This window comes from Microtus oregoni, unplaced genomic scaffold, assembly GCF_018167655.1.
Source record: "Microtus oregoni isolate MIOR12 unplaced genomic scaffold, Mior012 000009F_ref0000495, whole genome shotgun sequence".
In the NCBI taxonomy this organism is placed as follows: domain Eukaryota; kingdom Metazoa; phylum Chordata; class Mammalia; order Rodentia; family Cricetidae; genus Microtus; species Microtus oregoni.
The window spans coordinates 38,193,700-38,218,088 of NW_024543068.1; the positions used below are offsets into that span (position 1 = coordinate 38,193,700).

The 24,389-nt window shown below is 44.1% G+C and overlaps 1 protein-coding gene across 2 annotated transcripts in view; it reads right to left on the bottom strand.

The window, feature by feature from the left end:
- Positions 1-409: 409 nt before the first annotated feature.
- LOC121452277 (signal recognition particle 54 kDa protein) overlaps positions 410-24,389 on the bottom strand; it is a 69,984-nt gene continuing 46,004 nt past the window's right edge. The window contains exons 1-5 of one of the 2 annotated variants that reach the window (XM_041658309.1): positions 18,929-19,178; positions 12,131-12,304; positions 5,706-5,772; positions 3,977-4,074; positions 410-2,577 (exon numbers count right to left, since the gene is read on the bottom strand). In XM_041658309.1, coding sequence (XP_041514243.1) covers positions 2,371-2,577; positions 3,977-4,074; positions 5,706-5,772; positions 12,131-12,304; positions 18,929-19,009 — 627 coding nt within the window. In that variant the 5' untranslated portion in view covers positions 19,010-19,178 and the 3' untranslated portion in view covers positions 410-2,370. Of the gene's footprint in view, positions 2,578-3,976; positions 4,075-5,705; positions 5,773-12,130; positions 12,305-18,928; positions 19,179-24,389 lie in introns of those variants that run through there. The other variant, XM_041658310.1, reaches the window with a different exon arrangement.

Here is a 24,389-nt window from a genome sequence, read left to right on the forward strand (position 1 = left end):
CCATTATCAAGTTACATTTACAAAACTGTACCTTTTGTTAAAAGGTTTTTGTTAAGGAATTTACTAATTCATCATACTAACTCATGCTTTATGGGGTTTTTGGTTGTTATTTGTTGGTGAAATAGAAGGATCTCAGTCTGTAGTCTAGGCCAGTCTCCAGCTCATGATCCTACCTCAGCCTCCCGAGTGCTGGGTGTGCAGACAGCCACCACACCTGACTTCAGTTTTTATAGAAAGAGAGCTCAGAGGAAAGTAGAGTGTCATGGACTATGATCCAGAGGGAAAAACAATTCTACAAAGGACTGGAAAGTAGAGTGTCATGGACTATGATCCAGAGGGAAAAACAATTCTACAAAGGACTGGAAAGTAGGAAAAGGTGAGAGGCTTAAAATAAAACCAACCATTTAACCCATTTGTAATAAATTTTATAGTTTGCATAAACCAAAGTATAAAAACGTAAGGCACAGTGAATAACTCCAAACATCACAAACCAGCTACTGCCCAACAAGCAGCAAAAGTAAACTGAGGAACCCGGAGCCTTGGCAGGTCGGCCGGCCTACTGTAATCACTAGCTGTGTAAACTGAGAACTAGCGCTTCGGGAGAGATGCTGGAGAGATGCTCTCACGGGTCGCCTTACACGGCCCGCCTTCACCTCAGGACCAGGTGTCTGAGGTGACACCGCACCAAGAGGAAGACGTCAGGCCAGCACGTTTGAGCAACTTAAGACTGGGTTTTAGTAGAGTGTAACTGTTAACGGCCTTAGTTACACAATCTAAGGATAAACCTCTAAGGATTAAGTCACGTCGTTTGCACCCTTGAAGGGAGCTCACCAGTCACACCTCCAAGGAGGACTCCATACTTGCTGAGCCTTACAAATTTCGGTCCAACTGAAACTTTGACTCAAACTTTGAATATCCAGTTAGAAATCCGGCTTTCAGGCGAGCCTACTGAGAGCCCACTGGCATGCTCGTCCATCCACATTTGCATTGTGCACATGGAAGGCAGAAGCCTAGTTTAAGAGGTAATTTCTAAAGGCTGTGATCAGCATCTAGAACACTGTCCACTTTCTCTTTATCCACATTTGGTTATAAATCAAAGTTAAACAGATAAAAGGTTCTGAACACATATGTAGGAATATTTCCTAAATTACACTCATATTACACAACTTTGTAAAGGATAACCTAGCAAGGAGAGAGCCGAATCTGGTCCACATCAACGATCCAGCTCACGGCTGTGACTTCAAAATGGTGAACAAGACCAACCTGGTACCAATTCCTCATCTCCCCGCTACCCTGCCTGTGGTGCAGAAAGAGGTAAGTCTGACATACCCAAGGTGCCAGCCATGGGGCAGTCGCTGGGGACCAATGCCAAACTACAACTCCAAATTCAGTGACCAGTGTTAATCTGTGATCAGAGCAAGCTACTAACTACTGAAAATTCGAGAGTGACGTGTAGTGAAATGAGAACCTTCTTAATCTTTAGTACATTCAGCACTTTTCCATAAATGCTCTCAACAAAGCCGGGTGGTGGTTGAGCAGAGACAGGGAGATCTGTGAGTTAGAGGCCAGCCTGGTCTACAGAGCTGGGACAGCCAGGGCTACACAGAGGAACCCTGTCTCAAAAAAAAAAAAAAAAAAAAAAAATCTCAACAAGAAGCAATCGACAGTGCTTCCATCCTGCTGCTTTTATTACACGCTGACCTACCCTTGTGGGAAGTGACGATTTGGTGTGTTACATGCACGGAAGGGAAAGCATGAAATGCAGGGAACTTTACTCTCAGGCTGTTAGGATTATTATTAGCTCCAAAGATGAGTTATCACTACTTTAAAAAAAAATGCCCCCACTCCAAAAACCTTAATGAACAATTTAACTCCCCTTTTAATGTACAATGCCTTCAGTTTCTGTTTTTGTTTTGTTTTTTGAGACAGAATCTCACTGGCGAGGCTAAAGCTTACTATGTTGATCAGGTAGGCTTTGAACTCACACAGAACCACAGGCCTCCCTAGTACTAGGATTAAAGGTGTGTGTTATCACGTCTAGCTAAATGTCCTTTTGGTTTATAAAAGATGATTTTTTTTTTTTTAAATCAAAGCACTGGGCTAAGTGACAGCACTTGGTTAGTGTGTGTGAAAGAAGCCCTAGGTTTGCTCCCCAGCACAGGGCAGGCGGGGGTGGGGTGACCCCTAATTTACCATAATCAAAACATCCCAACTTCAGATCTGACTGTGCTAGATAGAGCATAAAAATGAAGAAAGATTTTTCCCTTAATAATTTAAAATATAAATAGTTGTTTTCAGTCCCACTAAACAAAATGTAAAAAGTTCTTGATTGACGTTTAGGGTGTAACACTTAATACACGTCATTTCGTCCTATGGTGGGGCTGAAGCTGGCTGCTGTTTCCGTTCCGTAATTACTTCACAGTCTTCCTCCATCTCAAAGTTGACGTTCACAAATGAGGTGGACACCACTGTTTCTGGCTGATCCGTCTGTACAATAGAGTCGGCCTGCATCTTGTTTTGCTGGAATTGTCTTTCTGCTTCTTCAGACATCCTATTTTCCTCTTCTTCCTCCTCCTCCTAAAAAATGGGAAATGTCAGTAGTGAAAATTCTAATGCCTGAAAGGAACACATATGTCTTCTCTCAATAGCATCTTTTTCTTCAAAAGCCAAACTTTGGTGTCTAATTAAGACAAACGTCTGGGGTGGGGGTGTAGCTCAATGGTAAAGTGCATGCTGGGGATCTGACACCACACACAGAGGGAGGGAGGGAGGGAGGGAGGGAGGGAGGGAGGGAGGGAGGGAGGGGAGGGAGGGAGGAAGGAAGGGGAGGGAGGGGGGGAGGAGGGAGGGAGGGAGGGAAGACTATCACCACCAAAAACAAACCTATCTCTTTCCTTTTCTCAAATTAGTTATTTTAAAAGGTGGATGGCCCAGCACTACTTACCCAGTAAAGTAACAAATGAGCTACCATGACACTTGTGTTAGCTACTGTGACACTTTAATTATAAGGTGTCATCCTATTTAGTAACAGGTTGGGTCATTCATTAATGGTTAGTTTTCCCTAAGCACTAATTAAGGTACAGATGACCCAAGTCCTGCCCTCAAGACTTTGCAGTTAAGAGAGGAGGACACCAAAGCAGCACTTACAGAGCTACAGCGACACCTCGGTTCAGAACTGTTGTGCATGGGGAGGGGACGCTGTCCTGGACCCTGAGATACAAGTCAGCACAGAATGAGTAACCTCCCGGGTTGGACAGAGAAGTCTGCAGTGTTTTCTTCTTTGTTTTTGTTAAGAACAGTTTTTTTTTTGTTTTGTTTTTGTTCGAGACAGTTTGAAGCCACACAATGGAGCAAAGGTGACCTCCAGGCACAGTCCTCCAAGGACAAAGCTGAATGAACAAATGCGTGCAAACGCTGTGTTCACACCTCTTCTGGCCTTCCCTGACCTGCTGCTCCATTTCCTTGAAGGACAGTGACACACTCTGGTTCACCGCGGTCTTGCCAGTGTGCACTGGGTACTCTTCTGAGCATTTTAGACACTAACCCTAAGAAAAGATGCAGTTCTCATGAAGACAGAGACTTGAGTCTTGAAGAACTCAGTAACTACCTCACTACTTACACAGGGTGGGTGGTATTTCTCCATTTTTAAAATGACAATACCAAAAGGTATATAAAAAAGACGAAATTAATACACATGAGGCCCCTCATTTATTAGCACCGGCAAATGAAACCTAGCATAGTTTTTATACATTTACCTTAGGAAATCCGAATTAAAAATCTGTTAATTTAATAAACTAAAGAAGCTGTATTCAGTGGCAGAGCCCTTGTCTGGCATGTGTAAAGTCCCATGTTTGATGTCTAGCACTGCAAAAAGACACAGGAGCTACCTTTTTGGCTCCAAGAGTGTCCACACACTCATTACAGAGTTCATCAATCCTTGAGCAAACCATCAATCAAGCGAGAAAAGGAGACACACCTCCTTCTTCATCCGGTAATACTCATCAATGGCATACTGGTATTTTGGGGTGCTGATGCCCAGAACCGATGCAATCTTCTCTCCAAGAAAGTCACACACTAAAGACGCAAAAATTAAGAGACATACAACACCATCAACATTCCTTGAGCATTTTATGTAGTACTAAGAGTACAAGAGTTACTGTTTTATCCTTAAACCTGACAAATTTATCACCCTGTCTCCTCACTTCCGTCCTGGACACCCAGCCTGTTCATGTTCCTATTTTTGCAAGTTTGTTTAGAGAACAGTATCTCGCTATGTGACAAGCAGATTCCAAGTATTTAATCAGCGACCCTCCACCACCTCCGCAGTGCTGGGACCAGATGTGTGCTGGGCCAGCCACGGTGCTGCTGTCTGCTTCTCACCAGTTAAGAGGGCTCTCTTTAATAAAACACTCTGTATCAGAAGGTTAGGGTATCACTGATGGCTGCCACGGCTTCCTCACCAGACAGTGTGGACCCTTCAACTGTGAGCCAGAACAGACCCTTAAATTGCTTTTGCCGTGTATTCTGTCCCGCCAAGATCAGCACCAAATACAGAAGCCTCTGGAGGGCAGTGAGAGGTCAGGCTTAAGAGACAGAAGGTTGCCAAAGCAGATAAAAGAGCTGTGTGTGAGGCTTATGCTCTTCCGTCACACCGAGCAGTCTTGAACACAATACATGCTCAGTAAATGTTGGCTCAAATACTAGCCGTGATTTGCTCTGGTTAAAAAGAAAAAGACAAAAAAAGATAATTAAATGGGCAGTGGTGGCGCACACCTTTAATCCTAGTACTCAGGAGGCAGAGACAGGTGGATCTCTGTGAGTTCAAAGCCTGCCAGGTCAACAGGGCGGGTTCCAGGACAGGCTCCAAAGCTACACAGAGAAACCCTGTCTTGAAAAACCAAGACAAAAATTATCAAGTAGCTAATTAGAAACAGTAAATTTTATGATTTAAACATTATTGGCATAACCACATAAGCTGATAATTCACTTCCTTCAAATATCAGTTACATTTTCATTTAAGAAGTGAAATATTGCTGGAACATAGCTCAGTAGAAGAGTTTTTGCCTAGGATGTACAGGGCAGATTCGATCCTCAGTACCATAAAAAAAAATTACATGGAAGAAACCATGCATTGCCATAACTACATAACAAAGAATAAAATGGTAAGATGCTAACATGCGAGAAGAAATTAAATACTAATAAAAATTAAAATACAAATGGCTTATAATAGGCTTTAGAATAAGCAGTAGACACATTGAGATTAACAGCAGTAGAAAACCAAATGGTAAAGTAACAGAACAGGCGGTAACAGGGTTCAAAACACGACAATCTGTCTACATTAATGGTGTCACTTTCCGGGCGTGGCTTTTATTACTATACTTAGGGAGACAGCGTATTGTGTGGAGGTCAGAGGACAACTCAGCAGGAATAAGTTCTTCCCTGACAGGGTTTCCAGGGATCAAATCTGCCTGTCAGTTTGGTGGCAAGCACTTTTACCTGCTTGAGCCAACTTGCTGGCCCTGGTCTGTTTTTTAACAGAACTCTAAGCTGAAGAACATTTGTACAAGCTAGACAGTATTTTTCAATGCTAGCTGGCTACTCCAGGACAAAGTAGTTCCCTAGTTTGTTTCTTCTTCAGCAGGAGCATCTCACTTGGTAAAGCTCCTGTGTGCAGAACTTACGGCAGTCACACGGAAGCGCCGTACCTGAGAGGGTGGAGGTGGCAGCCCGAAGCATGTGGAACCATAAGTAGGGGCCCCAGGGAAGCTTTGTCTGCAACAAGAAAGTCAGGTTAGCAACGTCCTCCATCGCCACTATCTTCAGAGCACACAGGCAGAAGTCCAGTCCGACAAAAACCTAGGTGTTTATATCCAAATTCCACAAGGACACTTCATCTTATTCCACATAACTTCTACCACCTTTACCCACAGAAGGACCAAAAGCAGATTTAGCAATGGAATGGCAATGGAACTCAGTCTGTGCTGCCTACAAACTCTCCAGCCTTTCTCCCGCCTTGCAATGTCTTCATTCTTCAAAGCACATCCAAGAGGGTGCAGTATCCACAGAAAGACCCTTGTGGGCATGCCTAACAAGTAACATGTAACGTTACAGCAGGAAAACTCTGCTGGAGAAACTATGGTAAATAAGGGCATAACAAGTGGACTTTCAGTGGTGAAAAACAACTGGAAGGAAGGCTGTTTGCCCTTTCTTTTTTCTTTTCTTTCCTTCTTCCTCCCTCCCTCCTTCATTCTGTCTGTCTGTCTGTCTGTCTGTCTGTCTGTCTCTCTCCTTATTTACTTTGAGGCAGGGTCTCACTCTGAAGCTCTGGCTGTCCTGGAACTCGATATGTAGACTAGGCTGGCCTAGAACTCACAGAGATCTGACTACTTCTGCTGTCTGAGTGCAGGGATTAAAGGTGTGCAGCATCACGGCCGGTTGCTTTCTTCTCCTAAAGGACAATCATGGGACTACAGCACACACCCCGAGACAGTTTACTGCATTTGGCAAAGGCCGCTGGCAGAATGCTTCTTACAGCAACAAATCTTGGTTCTTGCTTGTGTGAAGGTTGCCTAAGATAAGGATGTCCTTACGGACAGAACTGAAACTGCAGACATGCTTCACTGAACTGAAATTTTTGCTTACATAGAGCCTGCATTTGGATGCATTAATACTTGTTCTTAAATTGCCTTCAAGGAGAAAGAGAAATTTGTTCATAAAATTTTTAGTGGAGATATATTTGTGATTATAAAGGCATTAAAAAGCCAACCAAGAACATGTCTGAAGACTGAGCAGAGTCGGATGTGCAGACCTATAGTTTTATCCCAGCACTGGGAAGGCATAGCCAGAATAACAGCATTTTAAGTGTGAGGCAAGCCTTGTCTATCAACTTCAAGGCATCTGGGCTACAGAGGATGCTATCTCCGAAAAGACTGAGTGGACCTCATCTCGTGATGAAAGCAGGTCTGCCAGGGGGTGAGGAGATAATGCAACCAGCAAAGCGTTTGCCATGCAAGCATGGGACCTGAGTTCAATTCTCAGACCCCATGAAAAAAGCCAAGCCTAGTGGCCTGCACTTGTAATCCCAGCACTGGGGAGAGAGACAGTAGGACTCTGGGGCTCACTGATCAGCTGGCCTATCCTAGTTGGCAAGCTCCAGATCCCAGAGAGACCCTCACTCCCAAGGAACAACATTTGAGGTTTATCTCTGTCTGGCCTCCATATGCAGCACACAAATGAGTAGCCCTCTCCCCTCTCCCCCACACAGAGTATACGGAAAACAAATGAGTGAGGTGGCTTAGGGGATAAGGGCACTCGGTGCCCAACCTGACCACTTGAGTTTGATCTTAGAGACCCATACAGTGGAAAGAAATGAGTCTTGCAGGTTGTCCTCTGACCTCCACATGTCCTGGGGTATTCACATGCCCCCCACAACATATACAAGTGTATATGTGTATGTATGTATATATGTATATATATACTGTGTACATAAATAATATGTGTACATATGTTATTATACACACATATATGTATATCTAATTATAACATATGCTATAGAGTACCTATATAATGTATAACAAATATATGCATATTATATGTGTACATATGTTATGTGTATAAATTTTAAAACCTTACAGGGGCTGGAGAGATGGCTCAGTGGTTAAGAGTGATGGGGAACCTTGTTAGCCAATCATCTTTAAGAGGTGGGTCTTAGTTAAGGCGTGGCTTCTCTGGGACCCAGGGTAAAACATGTGCACCTGTGTGTGCGTTCTCTCTGCACTTTTTCCCGTAGGACATTGCTGTACTTGGATTTCTCGTTTCCTATTTTGTGAGTTTTCCCCTTATAATAAAATATAATTGTTTTATCCTTAGCTAGCCTAGTTATTTTAATATAAGAGCAATTGCTACTCTTCCAGAGGACCCAGGCTCAATTCTCAACATCTACATGGTGGCCCACAACTGTCTCTAGCTCCAGTTTCAGGGGATCTGGCACAGAAGTAGCTTCCTCCTTGCAAAGATAATCCATTATTAAGTAAGTGCTACCTATGCCTATTAACTCTCTGGCTCACATCTGGAACTGTCTGGATTGACAGCAAGAGGGTGCTCTTGGGGATGAGGGTTACTCTAAGGCCTCTGTTTAAGACACTCTGACTTTGATTTACAGTAAGCAGAACAATGGCAGAATAAAAGGGACTGAACAAATTTCCTTTTGTTGCGGGGTCTTTTTGTTGTTGTTGTTGTTTGAAAAAGGGTTTCTCTAAATAGCCGTAGCTGTCCTGGAACTCACTATGTAGACCAGGTTGACTTCAGTCTTACGGAGTTCTGTCTCTTGAGTTCTAGGCATAAAGGCATGTGCCATTTTATAACATGTAATGTTAAATTTCTATAGTATATACCAGGTTGTACGACAAAGGAACCACTCAGAAAAGACCCAAACGTACAGACTCAGGCATGTAGCGCCTGCTGGTAATTTCAGCACAATGGCAGACAGGTGGCCTGCAGGGTTTGCCGCCCACCCCTGATCCCAGGGAAAATTCTTTCTCAAACAAGGCAGGCAACAACACGTGCATACATGGGTACACCAGCACACACGTGAACGTGCATATACACCTACACACACACAGACAGGAGAAAGCACACCAATGGTCTCACTGGACAGGTCTCCTGAAGTTGTTTCTAGGACAGTAACGGCCAGCACTGAAGCGAGGATTACCAAAGAACCCAGCTCTGGCTGGGGAGGCGGGTGGCACCTGTCGTCACCACAAATTTCGCAGAAGGAACTTATCCAGCCCGTTATTTGGACATGGATGTTGCTGAGCCAAAATCACAGGTGGCTCAAGGGTCTCCCCAGAGCCATGTCACCACCCCCATCTCAGATGCACCCAGCTGGGACTTCACTGTGGGTCTTCAAGGGTTTTAGTTTACAGATAAAATCCCACATTTTTTTCCTCTAAAAATGTGTCTTTTGTCTTCCCCCTCAAGACTTTGTTTTTCAAACAACTCTGTGGTTAATAATATGGCCATACTCCCTAAATCAATAGTTCTCAACCTCCCTAATGCTGCGCCCTTTAACACACTTCCTCATGCTGTGGTGACCCCCAACCACTAAGTTATTTCACTGCTACTCCATACCTGTCATTTTGCTCCTGTCATGAGTTCTAATGTAACCTTTGTGGGGATCGAAACCTACAGGCTGAGAACCAATGCCCTAAACAGACCTTCAGAGGCAACACGATCTTCACTGCCTTCTCTTCAGATACTGAAAAACTAATTCTAAAACTCACACAGTATTTTTTTAAATAATTTGCTTATTCTTATTTTATGTACATTGGTAGTTTGCCTGCATGTGTGTCTGCATGAGGTGTCAGATCACGGGAGTTACAGACAGCTGGTAGCTGCCATGTGGGTGCTGGGAACCGAACCTGGCAGTGTCCACCACACGGTATTTTAAGGGACCTAGAACAGTCAGAACAATCTGCAGAAGAGGAGAAAGCAAACAAGCCCTCAGCTTTCACCTCCTAATATCTGACTCCAGGTTTTTATTAAGAACAATTAGAATTCACGCTCCCTCCATGTCTGCCTGTGTGCGCCACCATGCTTCCCAGCATGGCGATAATGGAGACTCACCCACGAAACTTTATAAGAGTTGCCGTGGTCATAGTGTCTCCTCACAGCGATGGAAAACTAAGACACTCTCAGAGGGAGAAAGCACAGCAGACTTTCTGAGTTACACTGTGACATCTGGAAAATCACATGGCAGAGTACCAAGTCTGACCCTTACCTGTATCATACAGAAAACTAATTCAGAACAGATGTGGCTGCTTGCGACTCTGAGCACACCTGTAACCTCGGCACTTAAAAGGCCAAAGCAGGAGAGCTCCTTGAATTCTGGACAAGCCTGGGCTACAGGCTGCCTGAATGTACAAACTATACACAGCCAGCTTTATTAAGCAGCCTAGCCTGGCCTGGAACTACTATGGCATCTAAGCTGGCCTTGAACTTGGGACTTTCCGTGTCCATGCTGGTATCATAAAACTTTAAAAATAAAGAGAAGAATTACATCTCTAACCAAGTGTGGAGGCACGCATTTTAAATCCCAGCACTCAGGAGACACCTTTTTCTGGCCTCTGCACACACATGGTACATAGACAAACACTCAGACAGGCAAAACACACAAACACAGAAAATAAAAATGAAAGTTAAAAAAAAATTTAAGGGCTAGAGAGATGGTTCAGAGGTTAAGAGCACTGACTGCTCTTCTGGAGGTCCTGAGTTCAATTCCCAGCAACCACATGATGGCTCGCAGCCATCTGTAAAGAGATCTGATGCCCTCTTCTGGCCTGCAGGCACACATGCAGACAGAACACTGTATACATAATAAATAACTCTAAAAAAGAAAATTTTTAAAAGAATGAAAAATGATGCAGCCACCACCAAGTGACTGGACGGAATTCCTCAGCTGTGAAACAGTTAGCAACTCCACTCCTGACCACACACCCGGACATAGAACACGGTGACACAAAAGCCTGTATTCACAGCGCAATAATCACGTGACCTGAAGGCATAAACAACCAGAGTTTCCACTGACTGACAGAGGAATGAGAAAAAGGCGGTATATTCGCACAATAAACTATTATTTGGATATTACGTAATATAATACTCTCATAAAAAGGAACAAAGTACCAACAGATGCTATAACATGAATGGACCTTGAAAACCTCAAGCTAGATGAAAGGAGACAGTCAGGAAGGACACACGTCTGCTCGGAACAGGGAAACCTATCTATGGACAGGAGGATCAGTGACTGCCAGGAAGGAGGCAGGAAGTAGAGGGCAGAAAGCGAAACAAAGCTGGTCAAGGTGACGTATACGTGCTGACCTGACCGTGGCTGTGAGTGTGGGTCTGTGGATATGCCAACTACTAAATTACACCCTAACAGGTGAATCTGTGTACATGGAAGCAGGGGTTCAACCAAGCTCTTTTTAAAAGTCTGAATCCATAGGAAGTACGGATTCGTGCTTTCTATGACAACGTGACACTTTGCTTCTACGTAGATACCGGGTAACTTTTGAGACAACTTTATTTTCTTTCCTTTGAGACAGGCCCAGACTGACCTCAGACTTGCTATAATAGCTGAGGCTGGTCTTGAACTCCCGATCTTCCTGCCTCCACCTCCTACCTGACAATGATTTTTAAGTCCATGGATAAAGCTGGGTGGTGGTGGCGCACGCCTTTAATCCCAGCACTCGGGAGGCAGAGGTAGGAGGATCTCTGGGAGTTCGAGGCCAGCCTGGTCCACAGAGTGAGTTCCAAGAAGGAAAACATTCACTCAGACAACCTTCCACCATCTGGATCACCACTAATGCTCAACATGTCTGGCTACTCTGAGCATATTGTACATTGAATATTCTCTGTACTAGAGATTTTGGAATGGGGGGGTTGGGAGGTTTGAGACAGGGTTTCTTTCTGTAGCCTTGCCTGTCATGGAACTTGCTCTATACATGAGGCCTCGAACCACAGAGATTCGCTTGCCTCTGCAGCCTGAGTGCTGAGATTAAAGGCGTGCGCTGCCAACCACCTAGCTAGGATTGATGTTTTTTAATAGCCAAAAATTTACGAACTAAATCTTATAAAAATTAGCATGTCTTAAATATAATTTTTAAATATAAATTTTAAATGTGTTTCTGGGCTTTATTTCATTTCTAGCACTTTTGAGAGCCTGGTTAATCACAGAACATTTATTTGTTTATTGCCTATCTCCCCACTATCGTACGGTTCACAAGCCACTGCCCCATGACCAGCATCCACACCAGAACCTCTCAGAGGGGCCCACAGTAAACGTGCGGTCAATGGACTTCGCTCCCTTGAAGGACACGCCTTTCCATGAACTGAGAGTGACCAGGATTCAAATAATGATTACGAGAATCAGGCATGAATTCACACTGATAAAGAGCCCTGATCCAGGGACGCACAACTGGTGTAGGCTATTGAGATGTTGGAAATACTTCCATCTAGATTGTGTAAAAAATAATGTTTTCCCCCAGATGGTAACGGATGGTAGTGGATTTCAACTTCAAATGGTCCTTTCCATCCACCGTTCAAGGAGCCCGCCTGCCTGCAGCAGCACACGTACCGGGTCGACAGTGGGCAGCACATCCTTCTTCTCGAGGCCGTCGACTTCATCCTCGTCGGTGCTGTACTCCTCCATGGTTTCTCCGCTAACGAAGTGGATGACCCTCCGCGGAACTCTCTTCTTTTTCCCTATGACTCCCAGCTCCACATTCTCAAAGCCCCTTTCACTGCTCATCTAGAGGAGGGAAAGAGTGAAGAAGGGCTTTGAGTGGGTCTTTCTTTCATCAGCAGCTAACAGATATGGCCTTTATTTTTTAATTAATGCACTTATTTTTCATTTTATTTGCATTGGTGTTGTGGTTGCATGCATGTCTGTGTGAGGGTGTCAGATCTTGGAGTTACAGTTGTGAGCTGCCATATGGGTGCCGGGAATTGAACCTGGATCCTCTGGAAGAGCAGTCAGTGCTCTTAACCTCTGAGCCATCTCTTCAGCCCATTTGCTTTATTTTAAAGGCCAAAGAAACTAGACAAATCCTTAACAATTTTTAAAAAAATTATACAAACTTAGGGAATCCTAAATCCTTTTAAGGCCATGAGGGTGTCAAAATTCAGTAAGTCTCTAAAGAGATGAAGGGCTCCTGTGGAGAAGGTATTTAAAATGGGGAAAACTTCTTTTTCAGATTTATTTTTATATACATGAGTGTTTTCCCTGCATAATACGTATGTGTATCACATGTGTGCCTGGCCCACACTGGACCCCAGGACTGGGAGCTATGGATGGTTGTGAGCCACCATGGGGGTGCTAGTAACCAAATCCACCACCCTCTCTGGAGGAGCAACAAGAATTTCTAACTGCTGAGCCATCTCTCCAGCCTGGGGGGTTAGGGAGAATTTTACACAATGTGCCAAATAAAATCTGAAAAGCCTTCAGTATTCTACATCTGAACTTTCAGATAAAGTGATCATCAGTATAGATGTGGCAGCAGTTTTTGTTTGTTTGTTTTATTTTAACAAAGATCTACAAAGTTCAAAACTACTTATAGGAGACTGGTGTGGTGGCACAAGCCTTTAATTCCAGCACTCTGGAGGCAGAGCAGGCAGATCTCTGAGTTCTGAGGCCACCCTGGTCTACATAGTGAGTTTCAGGACAGTCAGGCTACACAAACCCTGTCTCAGAAACAAAAACCAAAATACAATACAAACAAACAAAAACTACTTATGTATGGAATTCTAAACACACCCAAATTTCATTATGAGGGAATTATTTACTCAGGTTTTGTTTTTGTTCTGAGTATGTGTGTTTAGTCTGAGCTGGCCTTGAACTTGCCATGTAGCTGAGTATAATTGTGAAATTATATAATTTTGATCCTTTTTTAGCCATCAACTGAGTAGTGGGATTATTCAGTTTGGGAAGTGTGGGTGTATGTGTGTGTCTCGGGGGCTGAGGTGGGTGATATATGTGTTTGCACGTGGAACCAGAGGACAACCAAAGCTGTCATCCATCATTCCATCAATTTTTTTTTCTGTTTTGTTTTTAATTTTTTGTTTGATTTGTTGTTTTTTCAAGACAGGGTTTCTCTGTGTAGCCCTGGCTATCCTGGAACTCACAGAGATCCACCTGCCTCTGCCTCCTGAGTGCTGGGATTAAAAGCATGGTGTCACCACCACCTGGCCATCATTGTTATTTTTGAAGACGGTGCTCTCATTGGCCCTGAATTCTCCAAGAAGAGCAGACTGGCCAGCAAGCCCTGGGGCCCACCTGCCTCTGCCTCACCAGTGCTAGGATTACAAACTATTTTTAAAAAGTAGATTCCAGGGATGGAACTCAAGTCGTCATACTTGTCCTATCTAAATCATAAAAACTATCATAAAATTTGTTAATCCTGACTTTTGCCAATTTTTAAAACCTACAAAAGAGAAAGCCCAAACATGATTCAGTGTTTTCTGCAGTGTTAAAATGACATTAAGTATAAAACCAAATTTTGAGTAACACTCTTGGTATGTTAATAATTTTTAGTAGCATTTGACTTGTTCTAATTATCTCATTTCATAAAAGATTTTTTTTTTTTTTTTTTTTTTGGTTTTTCGAGACAGTGTTTCTCTGCCGCTTTGGAGCCTGTCCTGGAACTAGCTCTTGTAGACCAGGCTGGTCTCGAACTCACAGAGATCCGTCTGCCTCTGCCTCCTGAGTGCTGGGATTAAAGGCGTGCACCACCATCACCCGGCTTCATATAAAAGATTTAAGACAGACGAGGTAGTACAAGCCTAGAATCTCAGCATTTAGGAAGGAGAGCCAGGAGGATCAGGACTTCAAGACCAGCCTCTACTGCACAGTAAATTTTAGGCCAGCCTGACCTACAAGAGATCCTTTCTTAAAGATCAAACAAAAGAGGGACGTGGAGATGGCTTTGCCCTTGCTCCTCTTAAGAGGACCAAGGTACACACGTGACGGCTCACAAACACCTGAATTCCAGATCCAGGGACTCTGACACCCTCTTCTGGGCTCTGCAGCAGCAAGCACACAGACAAGCATGCAGACCAAACACCCACACAGAGAATAAAATTAAGCATTGTTTTGGACACAGTACATCTCAAGTTTTCGCCCGATCATTTTAAGCAAACTTACGGCAGAGTAGTAATATCTTACGTTTTGCAGCCCAGCTAGAGTCTTTCATAATGAACTCTGCAGAGCGGGGCGGAGAGATACTGCTTTTATGGACACTATATAATGAGTGGACATGGCTAGATGCCAGTAAAACTCAGCATGACACGGCTGAGTGCCTGGATCCGGCTCCTGGCCTGCAACAAACCTATGAGACACTCAGTGCTCTTAACTGCCGAGCCATCTCTCCCGCTCCTTAATTTCAAAGTTTATTTATGTGTCATGACATGAGTGTGCTTCCAACCTGAACTTGGGGAACAGGACAGTGAAGGGAGTTATCACCAGGAAAAAACAACCAAAAAATAACTCGGAACAAATTTTTCAACAATTATAAATATAAACTATTTTCTGACTATTTCAGACATTTCATTTCTTACAGATACTAAACCTTTACGTGAGAATACTTTACTGGGCGGGGGGGGGGGGGGTGCTGGATCAGTGGCTCAGCAGGTAAGGGAGCAAGTGTTGTTCTCACACGGAAGCCGCGGCGTGGCTGACAACCGCCCGTAACTCCACTTCCAGTGGCTCTAAGCGCTCTTGTGGTGTACATGCATACATAAAGGCAGAACATTTATATGCATAAAATATTTTTCTGTCAGGTAAACAAATTACATTTCATAAGATCTGAAAACACAACTTTCTAACACCAGTAAAGTCTGAAATGAGACCTCCATTAACATATTCCATGGTTAGCTAGACTGTAATCTTGAGTCTCTGGAGCTGTGGGATTTTTTGTTGTTGTTGTTTTGTTTTTCAGACAATTTCTCTCTTTTCCTCCCCCCCCCCTTGTATTCCTGGTTGTCCCGGAACTCATTATGTGTGTGTGTGTGTGTGTGTGTGCGCGCGCACATATTCCTGGCTTTCCTGGAACTCAATATGTAGACCAGGCTGACCTCAACTCACAGAGCTCCTCCTGCCTTTGCATCCTGGTTACTGGGATTAAAGGTGTGCCCCACCACACCCAGCTACAAAGACCTGCTTTTATAGCAATTGTCTTTTGGAGATGCCCACAACACTCAGGCCTTCTTTTAAAATAAACACAACACCTAGAATTACTCTGTCACCTTCTTCAAGCAGGTTTTCAGTAACATGGGCAGGTACCCTGACAACAGCCCCAGCACAGCAGAACCTCTGCCTAGTAATAGAGGCGCTAAATAAATGAAGAGTAGAAACCTGAGCTCCTCAGTGGGACCGAGGCTGAGATTCTGCTAAAAGTCTATTCAGAAAAGAGTCTGTGTAAAATATCACATCCCATCCTAGGCGGCTTGGCCAAGGCCCAGCTGAGAACCCGGATGGAATCTACTGTTTCTGCTCCTTCCCTCATGGGACTTTGGGTGGGGCTTTTTTTCTTTTCTTTTCTTCTTTCTTTTCTTTCTTTCTTTCCTTCCTTCCTTCCTTCCTTTCCTCCTCCTTCTCCTCCTCCTTCTTTTTTTTGAGATAGGGTCTCATTCTGTAGCCAAGGCTACTCTACAATTCATTATGCAGACTGAGCTGGCCTCAAATTTACAGAAATCCTCCTGCCTCAGACCCCCACATGTTAGGATCACAGGTGTGACTCCCCACGCCCAGGTGGAGTTTCTCTACCGTAACTAGGAATACAAGATGTCTGCAGTCTTCTTCCTCCCAGCTCACCAACAACTTCTCAGAGACCTCTTCCTCAATCTGGGCAAACCCAGGGAGTTCCCGGAGGTGTTTTTACCTCAGGAATGTAAGATTAAAAAAAAACAATCGGGTAAATTCCAGGAGTCTATCCCTGACGAGAATCTGTGTTGAGAAGGAAGCAGTGCAGTGCATATACAGAAACACTTCTGTCCGTCTGTGGGGCGGGCACCGAAAGAAAAGGCTAAGGGGCACCCCCATGAGGTTTACCTTTTCCTCCACAGCCTTTACTGTGCAGATCCTTTTTTTTTTTAACAGAGACTATAAAAACGGGGGCAGGAGAGATGACTCAACAGTTAAGAACACTTGTTTCTCTACTCAAAGGGCTTGGATTCAGTTCCCATCAACCGTGTCAGGTAGCTCAACCACTGCCTGAAATCTCGCCCCAGGCATCCTTCCTGGCCTCCTCAGGGACCAGCGCACATGTGGGCCCACACATGAAAACACTGTGGTCTGGCACTTTCTTTCTCTGATGATAACAAGATGCCATCTTAGAATGAGCCGGAGTCCTGGCAACTAAAGCATAATACAGGGGTGTCTAGGTCCTGGGGGAGGCTGGGAGCAGTGAAGAACTGTCAGCACTTCTGAAGGGAAGGCTGGGAGGTCCTGAGCTGCTATCATTCCTTTCTCCCAGCTGCAGGTGATTTGGGGAGATTCAAGACTGTACAGAAAGGAAAGATGGATTAAATGAGGGAATCCATGAAGTCACCAGCCATGATGGAGTGGGGCGTGATGGAGATGCAGCTGTCTGGGCTCATCCATGCTCTGTAAGAAGGCCCAATAAACTCACGGCCTCACCGAGATGGACTGTGATGAACTTGTATTTTGGGGTATCCTTGATGGCCATCTGGGGTGGTTGGAGGTGTACTTGCGCCTCCCCAGCAAAAGTTAGCATAATTTAGTTTTTTGTTTGTTTGTTTATTTTTTTGGGGGGGGAGTGTTTCGAGACAGGGTTTCTCTGTAGCTTTGGTGCCGGTCCCGGAACTAGCTCTTGTAGACCAGGCTGGCCTCGAACTCCCAGAGATCCGCCTGCTTCTGCCTCCCGAGTGCTGGGATTAAAGGCGTGCGCCACCACCGCCCGGCTACAATTTAGTATTATTAATCCAAAGCAGGAAGCCGCCCTGAAGTAAGAAGTAAGCCGTCTGAGTACTGATACGCTTCCTTTGCGGGCAAGCTGAAGCAGCGTGAGAGCGCAGCCACAGCCATAAAAGCAGGAGAGCGGTGGTGGGAGATGGGACGTCCACCCCGGACTGTACTCCTGAGGGGGCAGCTCAAGACAGCTGCGCCACAGGGCGAGTCTGCTCTCTACCACGTCACACCGGAGGCAATCCTCCTTCGGCCTCCTAAGTGCTGGACTTACAACCGGGACTTACTGTTTCCAGACCCTGCGACCTCCTTACAGGTTCCACCTTCTGCATAGCAAGGGGTGAGGGTAAGAGCCCAAAGGAAGAGATGCTCACGTAGGGCAGGTTTTGTTAGCACATTACAACATGGAGTGACGACACACTCACAGTCGAACCACACTTCAGAAGTGTCCTGGCCAACATTCAAGTATTTATTTTCAAAAACGAAGCTACTGAAAAGGCACCTTTCTCAGAAGTAGTTCAAAGTTTTTACTAGGGAAAATTACATATACCTCTGAAGTAGGTTTTAAAGCAATTTCTTTTAAACCAGGGATGACTGCGACAACCACCATCAGCCACTAGCGACCAATTTGGGTTTACAATGTGGCCACTCACAACTGTTTTCCGGATATGGGACAGTATGGAGAAAATAATGGCTCAAGGAATAAAAGCATTTGGTGCAACAGGCTGAGCGCCTACCACCCAATTATAAATAAAATTTTAAAAAAATGTAAAACACTTCATTAGTAATTTTTATTACTCACATGTTGAAATGTTTTATGCAAAGGAGTAAATATATTGAAGTTAGTATCATAGAATTATTTTACTGTCTTAGGGTAGCCGTTGACAAACTCCCCCTTGTAATTCACAATTGCCGTTAGCTCCTGTCTGTGTGGGGCTGTGCAGATCATTTTATCCGTGAACGGGGGATAACACCCATCTCCAGACATTAATAAGAGGATTAGGTGATCTGAAGACTAAAAGTCTCAGTGAGGGGTTGGTCCAGATCAGGCTACCTTACGTGAGCAAGCGGCAGTTTGCTGAATCTGGGCCCTGGGCTGGTAGGAAAGAGTAGAGAGAGCTAGAAGCACAGTGCATGCTTATGGTGCGATGTTATTCACTAATCCCTGGTCCCTCGCCACCGCCAGGCCGACCCCGCAGACCGAGCAGCCGAGGGCTGCCGCCCCTGAATTCCAGCCACTTTACGGACAGTCTTTCCGGGACACGCCTGTTTTCTCGCGCTCGCAACCGGTGGCTGGAGCGTCACCCAGAAAAGCCCGGGCGGCGGAGGCCGCGGTGCCCCTCCTCGGCAGACGTGCCTTGTCCGAGCAAAACGAGGACACCGAGAGAAACCCCGAAATGTCCGGCGGAGATCTGTACCGGGGGCAGCGGATGCCCCTCGCCGCCAACCTACCTGCCGCGTCGCGTCCCCGAACGCCGCGGCGGCCGCCGCCTCGGTCTCTCCAGCCGCCGCGCGGCCCGGCTCTCGGTCCATCGTCAGCGCCGGCCGATGCAGCGGTGACACGGAGGGTGGGTGATCCGCCCTCCGTTCCCACCGCCCGCACGGAGGCTCCCCCTGTCGCCCTGGCCGCCGGGCCGCAGCAACCAGCCTACCCTCCCCGCGAAGGCGCGCCGGGACTGCGGGCTCGGGGCGGGGCCTCCGCCGCTTCCGCGGAGCCGGGGGGCGTGGCCAGCGCCGGTCACCGCCCCACCTGCACAGGACGCAATCACCGCGACCGCGGGCCCTCAGCGGACCGGGTGAGGACCCGACGCACCGGTTTCTGAGCTGGTAAAACCAGAACTACGGGCATGCGTGTGGACAGCTGAGTGTGCGCTCTAAAGCTGTAAAACGCACCGCTTCTGTTACGGGTTTCATTCCTCACGAAATGTCCTTGAAATAAAAGCCTCCATATGTGTGAATTTTGCTAACAGTAGGCTGGAAAATAGAGATATTTTAATTATTACAGGACTGTGTATAAAAAGAGATGGGGGGCACTTTATTTTTCCTACTGTTCAACCAAATTAAAGAAATCATAATTGCAATGATTACTACAAGACTTCGTCGTTTTCTCTTTGAGACAAGGTCTCATGTAGCCCAGGCTGGCATCGAACTCCCTATATAGACGGTGAACTTGAATTACAATTCTAACTCCATTTCCTGTGTACTGGGATTTGAGGCAAGTGCCACAAAGATTGCTGAGGTATTTATTACTTTAGTCCATACTTCGACATTACGCTAGTGGAAGCATCTCCAGGTAAATAGCATTTTATTAACAGGATCATCTTCAGCAATACGTACAAAGTCAAAAAAAATATAGTACAGTCTAGTGGTTCACACCTGTAACTGCACAGTGAGCTTGAGGCCATCTTGGACTACGTGAGACCCTGTCTCAAATAATGATGTTTGTAAAAATAATACACATTTTGGCCACAGAACTGTGATGATCCGAAGTCCCCGCCCCTCCTTCACACGTGCTTTCTCATACACAGTCCTAAAGTAAATAATTAATATTCCTGTTTCCCGGCATACTAGACAAAATTCACCAGTGGGTCTTTCATTCCACACGCCATTTTGTAAGGAATGGGCCATGTAGCTGATGAGGGGTTCTTTAGAGCCCAGACTCCTCCGCTTTTCAGGAACATATATTTTACAAATGTACATCAGGCTAGCCTCAAACCCAGGATCTTCCTACCTCTCAGCCTTGGGACTACAGCGCTGCTCATTTGATAGCTTTAAATTGTATTTTCATGACAGTCACAATTCAGAAATATATCCCAAAGTTACGGCATGCCTGTTATTCAGAACGGCAGTAGCAGGCTGAGGCCCTACCATCCTCACATGATGGTTCTCTGGAGTGAGCTCATCTCCTCACTCTGCCCCATAGTCTCCTACACTTCCTATCCTTACGGAAATCTACAAACAATAACAAAAACCTTTAAGCACAAAGTACAATTCCTTAAATCTTCACTAGAAAAAATAATTTGCTTGAAGTAAAAGAGTTATTTCATGATCTGATTCAATATGGTGGCATAAAGACTGGGTTCAAACAGTCCCAGACAACAAAACAAACTGTGGCAGATTGGAAATAAGAGCCAATAGTTACATTCTGTAAATCGGCCAATAAATGACACAGTTCCACACTGTATGAAATCTCTTCCCTTTTACTGCCATGGCGGCGATCAACAATCATTACTATTAAAATGTAGATATCTATAAATACATGGTATTTAGCAAGTTAGCAACAAACATTAAATTACAATTTTTACTGCTGAATTAGAATTGCTTTCATGGTTTACAACAACCATGTTTACTGAAAATTCAAAATGTAAGTTATATTTCAATAAACTGGAAATATTTCCTTAAAATAGCAGATTTTAACACAGGCAATTGAAAAACAATTTATTATAAATCAACTATTCAAAGCAACAGAATATTGAAGAAACCCCAGTGGCTTATTTTGAGCATTTATAGTAATTTCCAAACTGTCATAGCTCAACTAATGGAAGTAGGCAATGAAGTCACACGCCAAAATATTTCTCCTTTCACACTGTCGTTAAAGGAAACTGGAGCATGGACCAAAAAAACCTCCTGGAAAACATCTTTTTCTTGAAACTAGGTGCACATAGAGCTATAAAGATAAATCTGGATCTATCCACTGTGTGAAACCAGGAAAATAAGGCTGAACAAGAACTGAAAATCAGGAATATTCATCAAACACAATGTTCCTATGACTTTTGCTCAGCTCCATGTGCGTGCATGTGTATGTTTGAATGAATGTGTATGTATGTGTGTGTATATGTGTGTATGTATATATATGTGTGTGTATATATATATATATATATATATATATATATATTTATTGTGTATATAGTATTCTGCCTGTCTGCAGGCCTGCAGTCCAGAAAGAAGCATCAGATTTCATTACAGACGGTTGTGAGCCACCATGTAGTCGCTGGGAATTGAACTCAAAACCTTTAGAAAAGCAGGTCTTAACCACTAAGCCATCTCTCCAGCCTGAATGTATATATATTTAGTTGGGGCTATCTTTCAAGTTATCCTACCTATTCAGCAGCATGTTTTTCTTAAGGTGGGTATGTTTTCATCAGATATGACACACAAGGTTAAGGGATAAAGCTCAGGGGTGGAGCGCTTGTCCGGCACATGTCTAGGTTTAATCCCAGCCCCACAACTGATGATGGTGATGATGAAACCCAAGAGTGTTGAGGAATATTATTTTCAGTTGTGTGACTTTTGTTTACGCTGCATTTGCTTAACTCTATGAAACTGTGTTACTGTGCCTGTCTAAAACAACTGGTGGGCCTAATAAAGACATGAACGGCCAAGAGCGAGGCAGGAGCAAGGATAGGTGGGGCTGCCAGGCAGAGGGGATAAACAGGGAGAACAATGAGCAACAGGTGAACAGAGGACTTCAGGGACCAGCTATGCAGTCAGAGAATGGTAAAAAGCCCAGAGGCAAAAGGTACACAGGTAAATTTAAGAAAAGCCCTGGCATTCATAACTAATAGTAAGCCTCTGTGTGTGATTTATTTGGAAGCCGGGGGGTGGGCCCCTCAAAAAGTCAAATGAGTAAAACATAACACAAGAGAAATATGACAATACATTTTTGCTCACTTTCAGGCAAAAAGAAAATTAAAAAGCAGAGGTTTTGCTTATGGAGGCCAATATACTAACCCTGTTGAAGTTTTTCTTGTATTAATGCTTCTTTCTTAGAACAACTCTAAAGTAACACTTTAATTATCTCTTTACAGATGAGAACAGGTGACACAGGTTAATCTGCTCAACAGCACATGTGATGTGATAAAGAGCAGAGCCAGGATTTGAACTTCAGTGCTGCTAGGCACCATGGCACCTATACATATAGTGCTAGCTACGTAGAAGCATGAGGCAGAAGGGTCTTTTGGGTCTAGGAGTTCAGGCCAGTCTGGAAATATAACAAGATCTTCTATCTCAAATACACACACACACACACACACACACACACACACACACACACATATACAATATAATTCAAGGATTCTATTACTGATCTTTAAAAATCATAATAAATGTCTTATCTCAGAGAAAGCTCATATACTATTTCTATTAATAAAATAACTAGATTAAAATTTTATTAAAAATTTCAAGCACACATCAACTATGAAACTCATTCTCCAATTTTCTATCATATGAGTATCAAAAATATGCAATTGTTTCTTATACTATTTTGATAACAACTGAGATTACTACCCTTTATCTTGCCAGGAACAAAATAAAGGTTGAAATCGTATGTAACAATAATTCTCATTTCCTTTTTATCTTTTAAGGAGCACGCCTTCCTTTCTGCTTTTTGAGAAATGATCTCACTAAGTAGCCTTGACTGGCCTAGAACTATGGAGACCAAATTGGCCTCAAATCCCTAGATTCGCTGGTCTCTGCTTCCTGAGTGCTTCAAAGGCGTGTGCCACACCCAGCACTTAAAACCTCCAGGGGCAGCAAGCCAGCCCAACTCCTAGAATGTGAAAACCAGCAATCGCGATATGCTTTCCTCACTTGAGGCAGACATGAGTTTATCTCTGGGAAAAAGCATGTATCCGGGGTGGGAGAGACCTGTTCCCAACCCTCACGTGCAATGGGTCCACAGCTGGCTGCCACTCTAGATCCCAGGTGATGGGATTAAAGGCATGCACCACTACCCAGCTAAAAGAAAACATTTTTTTAAAAATTAAAAAAGAAAATATACCCACAAGCAGGCTGTTCCACCTTGTTTTCTCTAGGTTGTAAAAAAAAAAAGTGTCAGAAATGTCAGCTAGGTAGTGGTAACACACACCTTTACCATACCAGAAAGCAGGCAGATCTCTGAGTTCAAGCCCAGCCTGGTCTACAGCGTGGTCAACGTTCCACCAGGGCTACACAAAGATACCAAAAGTATCAGGAATATCAATTTTTCCCTTTAATATTATTTAATGTGTTTGGTGTCTTGCCTGCATGTCTTGGAGACAGAAGAGGATGTTAATCCCCTAGAACTAGAGTTACAGATGGTGGATGGCTGCCTTGTGCGTGTAGGAACTGAACCCAGATCCTCTGAGAGAGCACTCATTCTTTAACCGCTGACCTGATGGGCACTTCTCTGTTTCTAGAAGTAGGGTTACTCTGTGTAGCCCTGGCTGTCCTCAAACTCACAAATCCACCTGCCTCTGCCTCCCAAGCTCTGAGATCAAAGGCTTGAGCCACCATTGCCCAGCTTCCTTTTTTCTTTTTCTAGGTCTGATAACTTACTATTCTCTAATTTTTGACTAGATCATACTTGTAAGTTCTCATGGAGGATTGCCTTCATCCCTTGGCAATATGTTCCTGTTGTTTCTTTTCCTTCCTTCATTCTCTTGGTCAAAAGTTTAGAATATTACACAGCTCCCTCGTTTTTCTTAGTGCTTTGTTTTTTCAAAGCAATACAACAGCATTTGTGTTTACAGGGCATGTGGAGTAATAAGATGATGAATCATAAGTGCTTTGGGCATTTCTTAATGCCAGGCACACTTCAATTCTCTCTTAGCAGCTGGTACTATATACAATTTCTTAGCTCTTTTGCTTTAACATTTATGATCCAATCAGTATTGATAAATTTGCTGTTTTTAGGCTAATAAGAATCTCTCAAGCAATGTGAAGCTAAAAGATCTATATTTAACTGGAGGAAAAGAGAGTTGCCAAATATTAAATATATATGTCAGCTGTACACAGTCTGTACACCTTTAATCCCATTACTAATGAGGCAGAATCAGGCAGCTCTCTGTTGAGTTCGAGGCCAATCTTGTTTACAAAGTGAGTTCAAGGATAGCCAAAACTACATATGCATGAGGCCATTTCAAAAAAGAAAAAA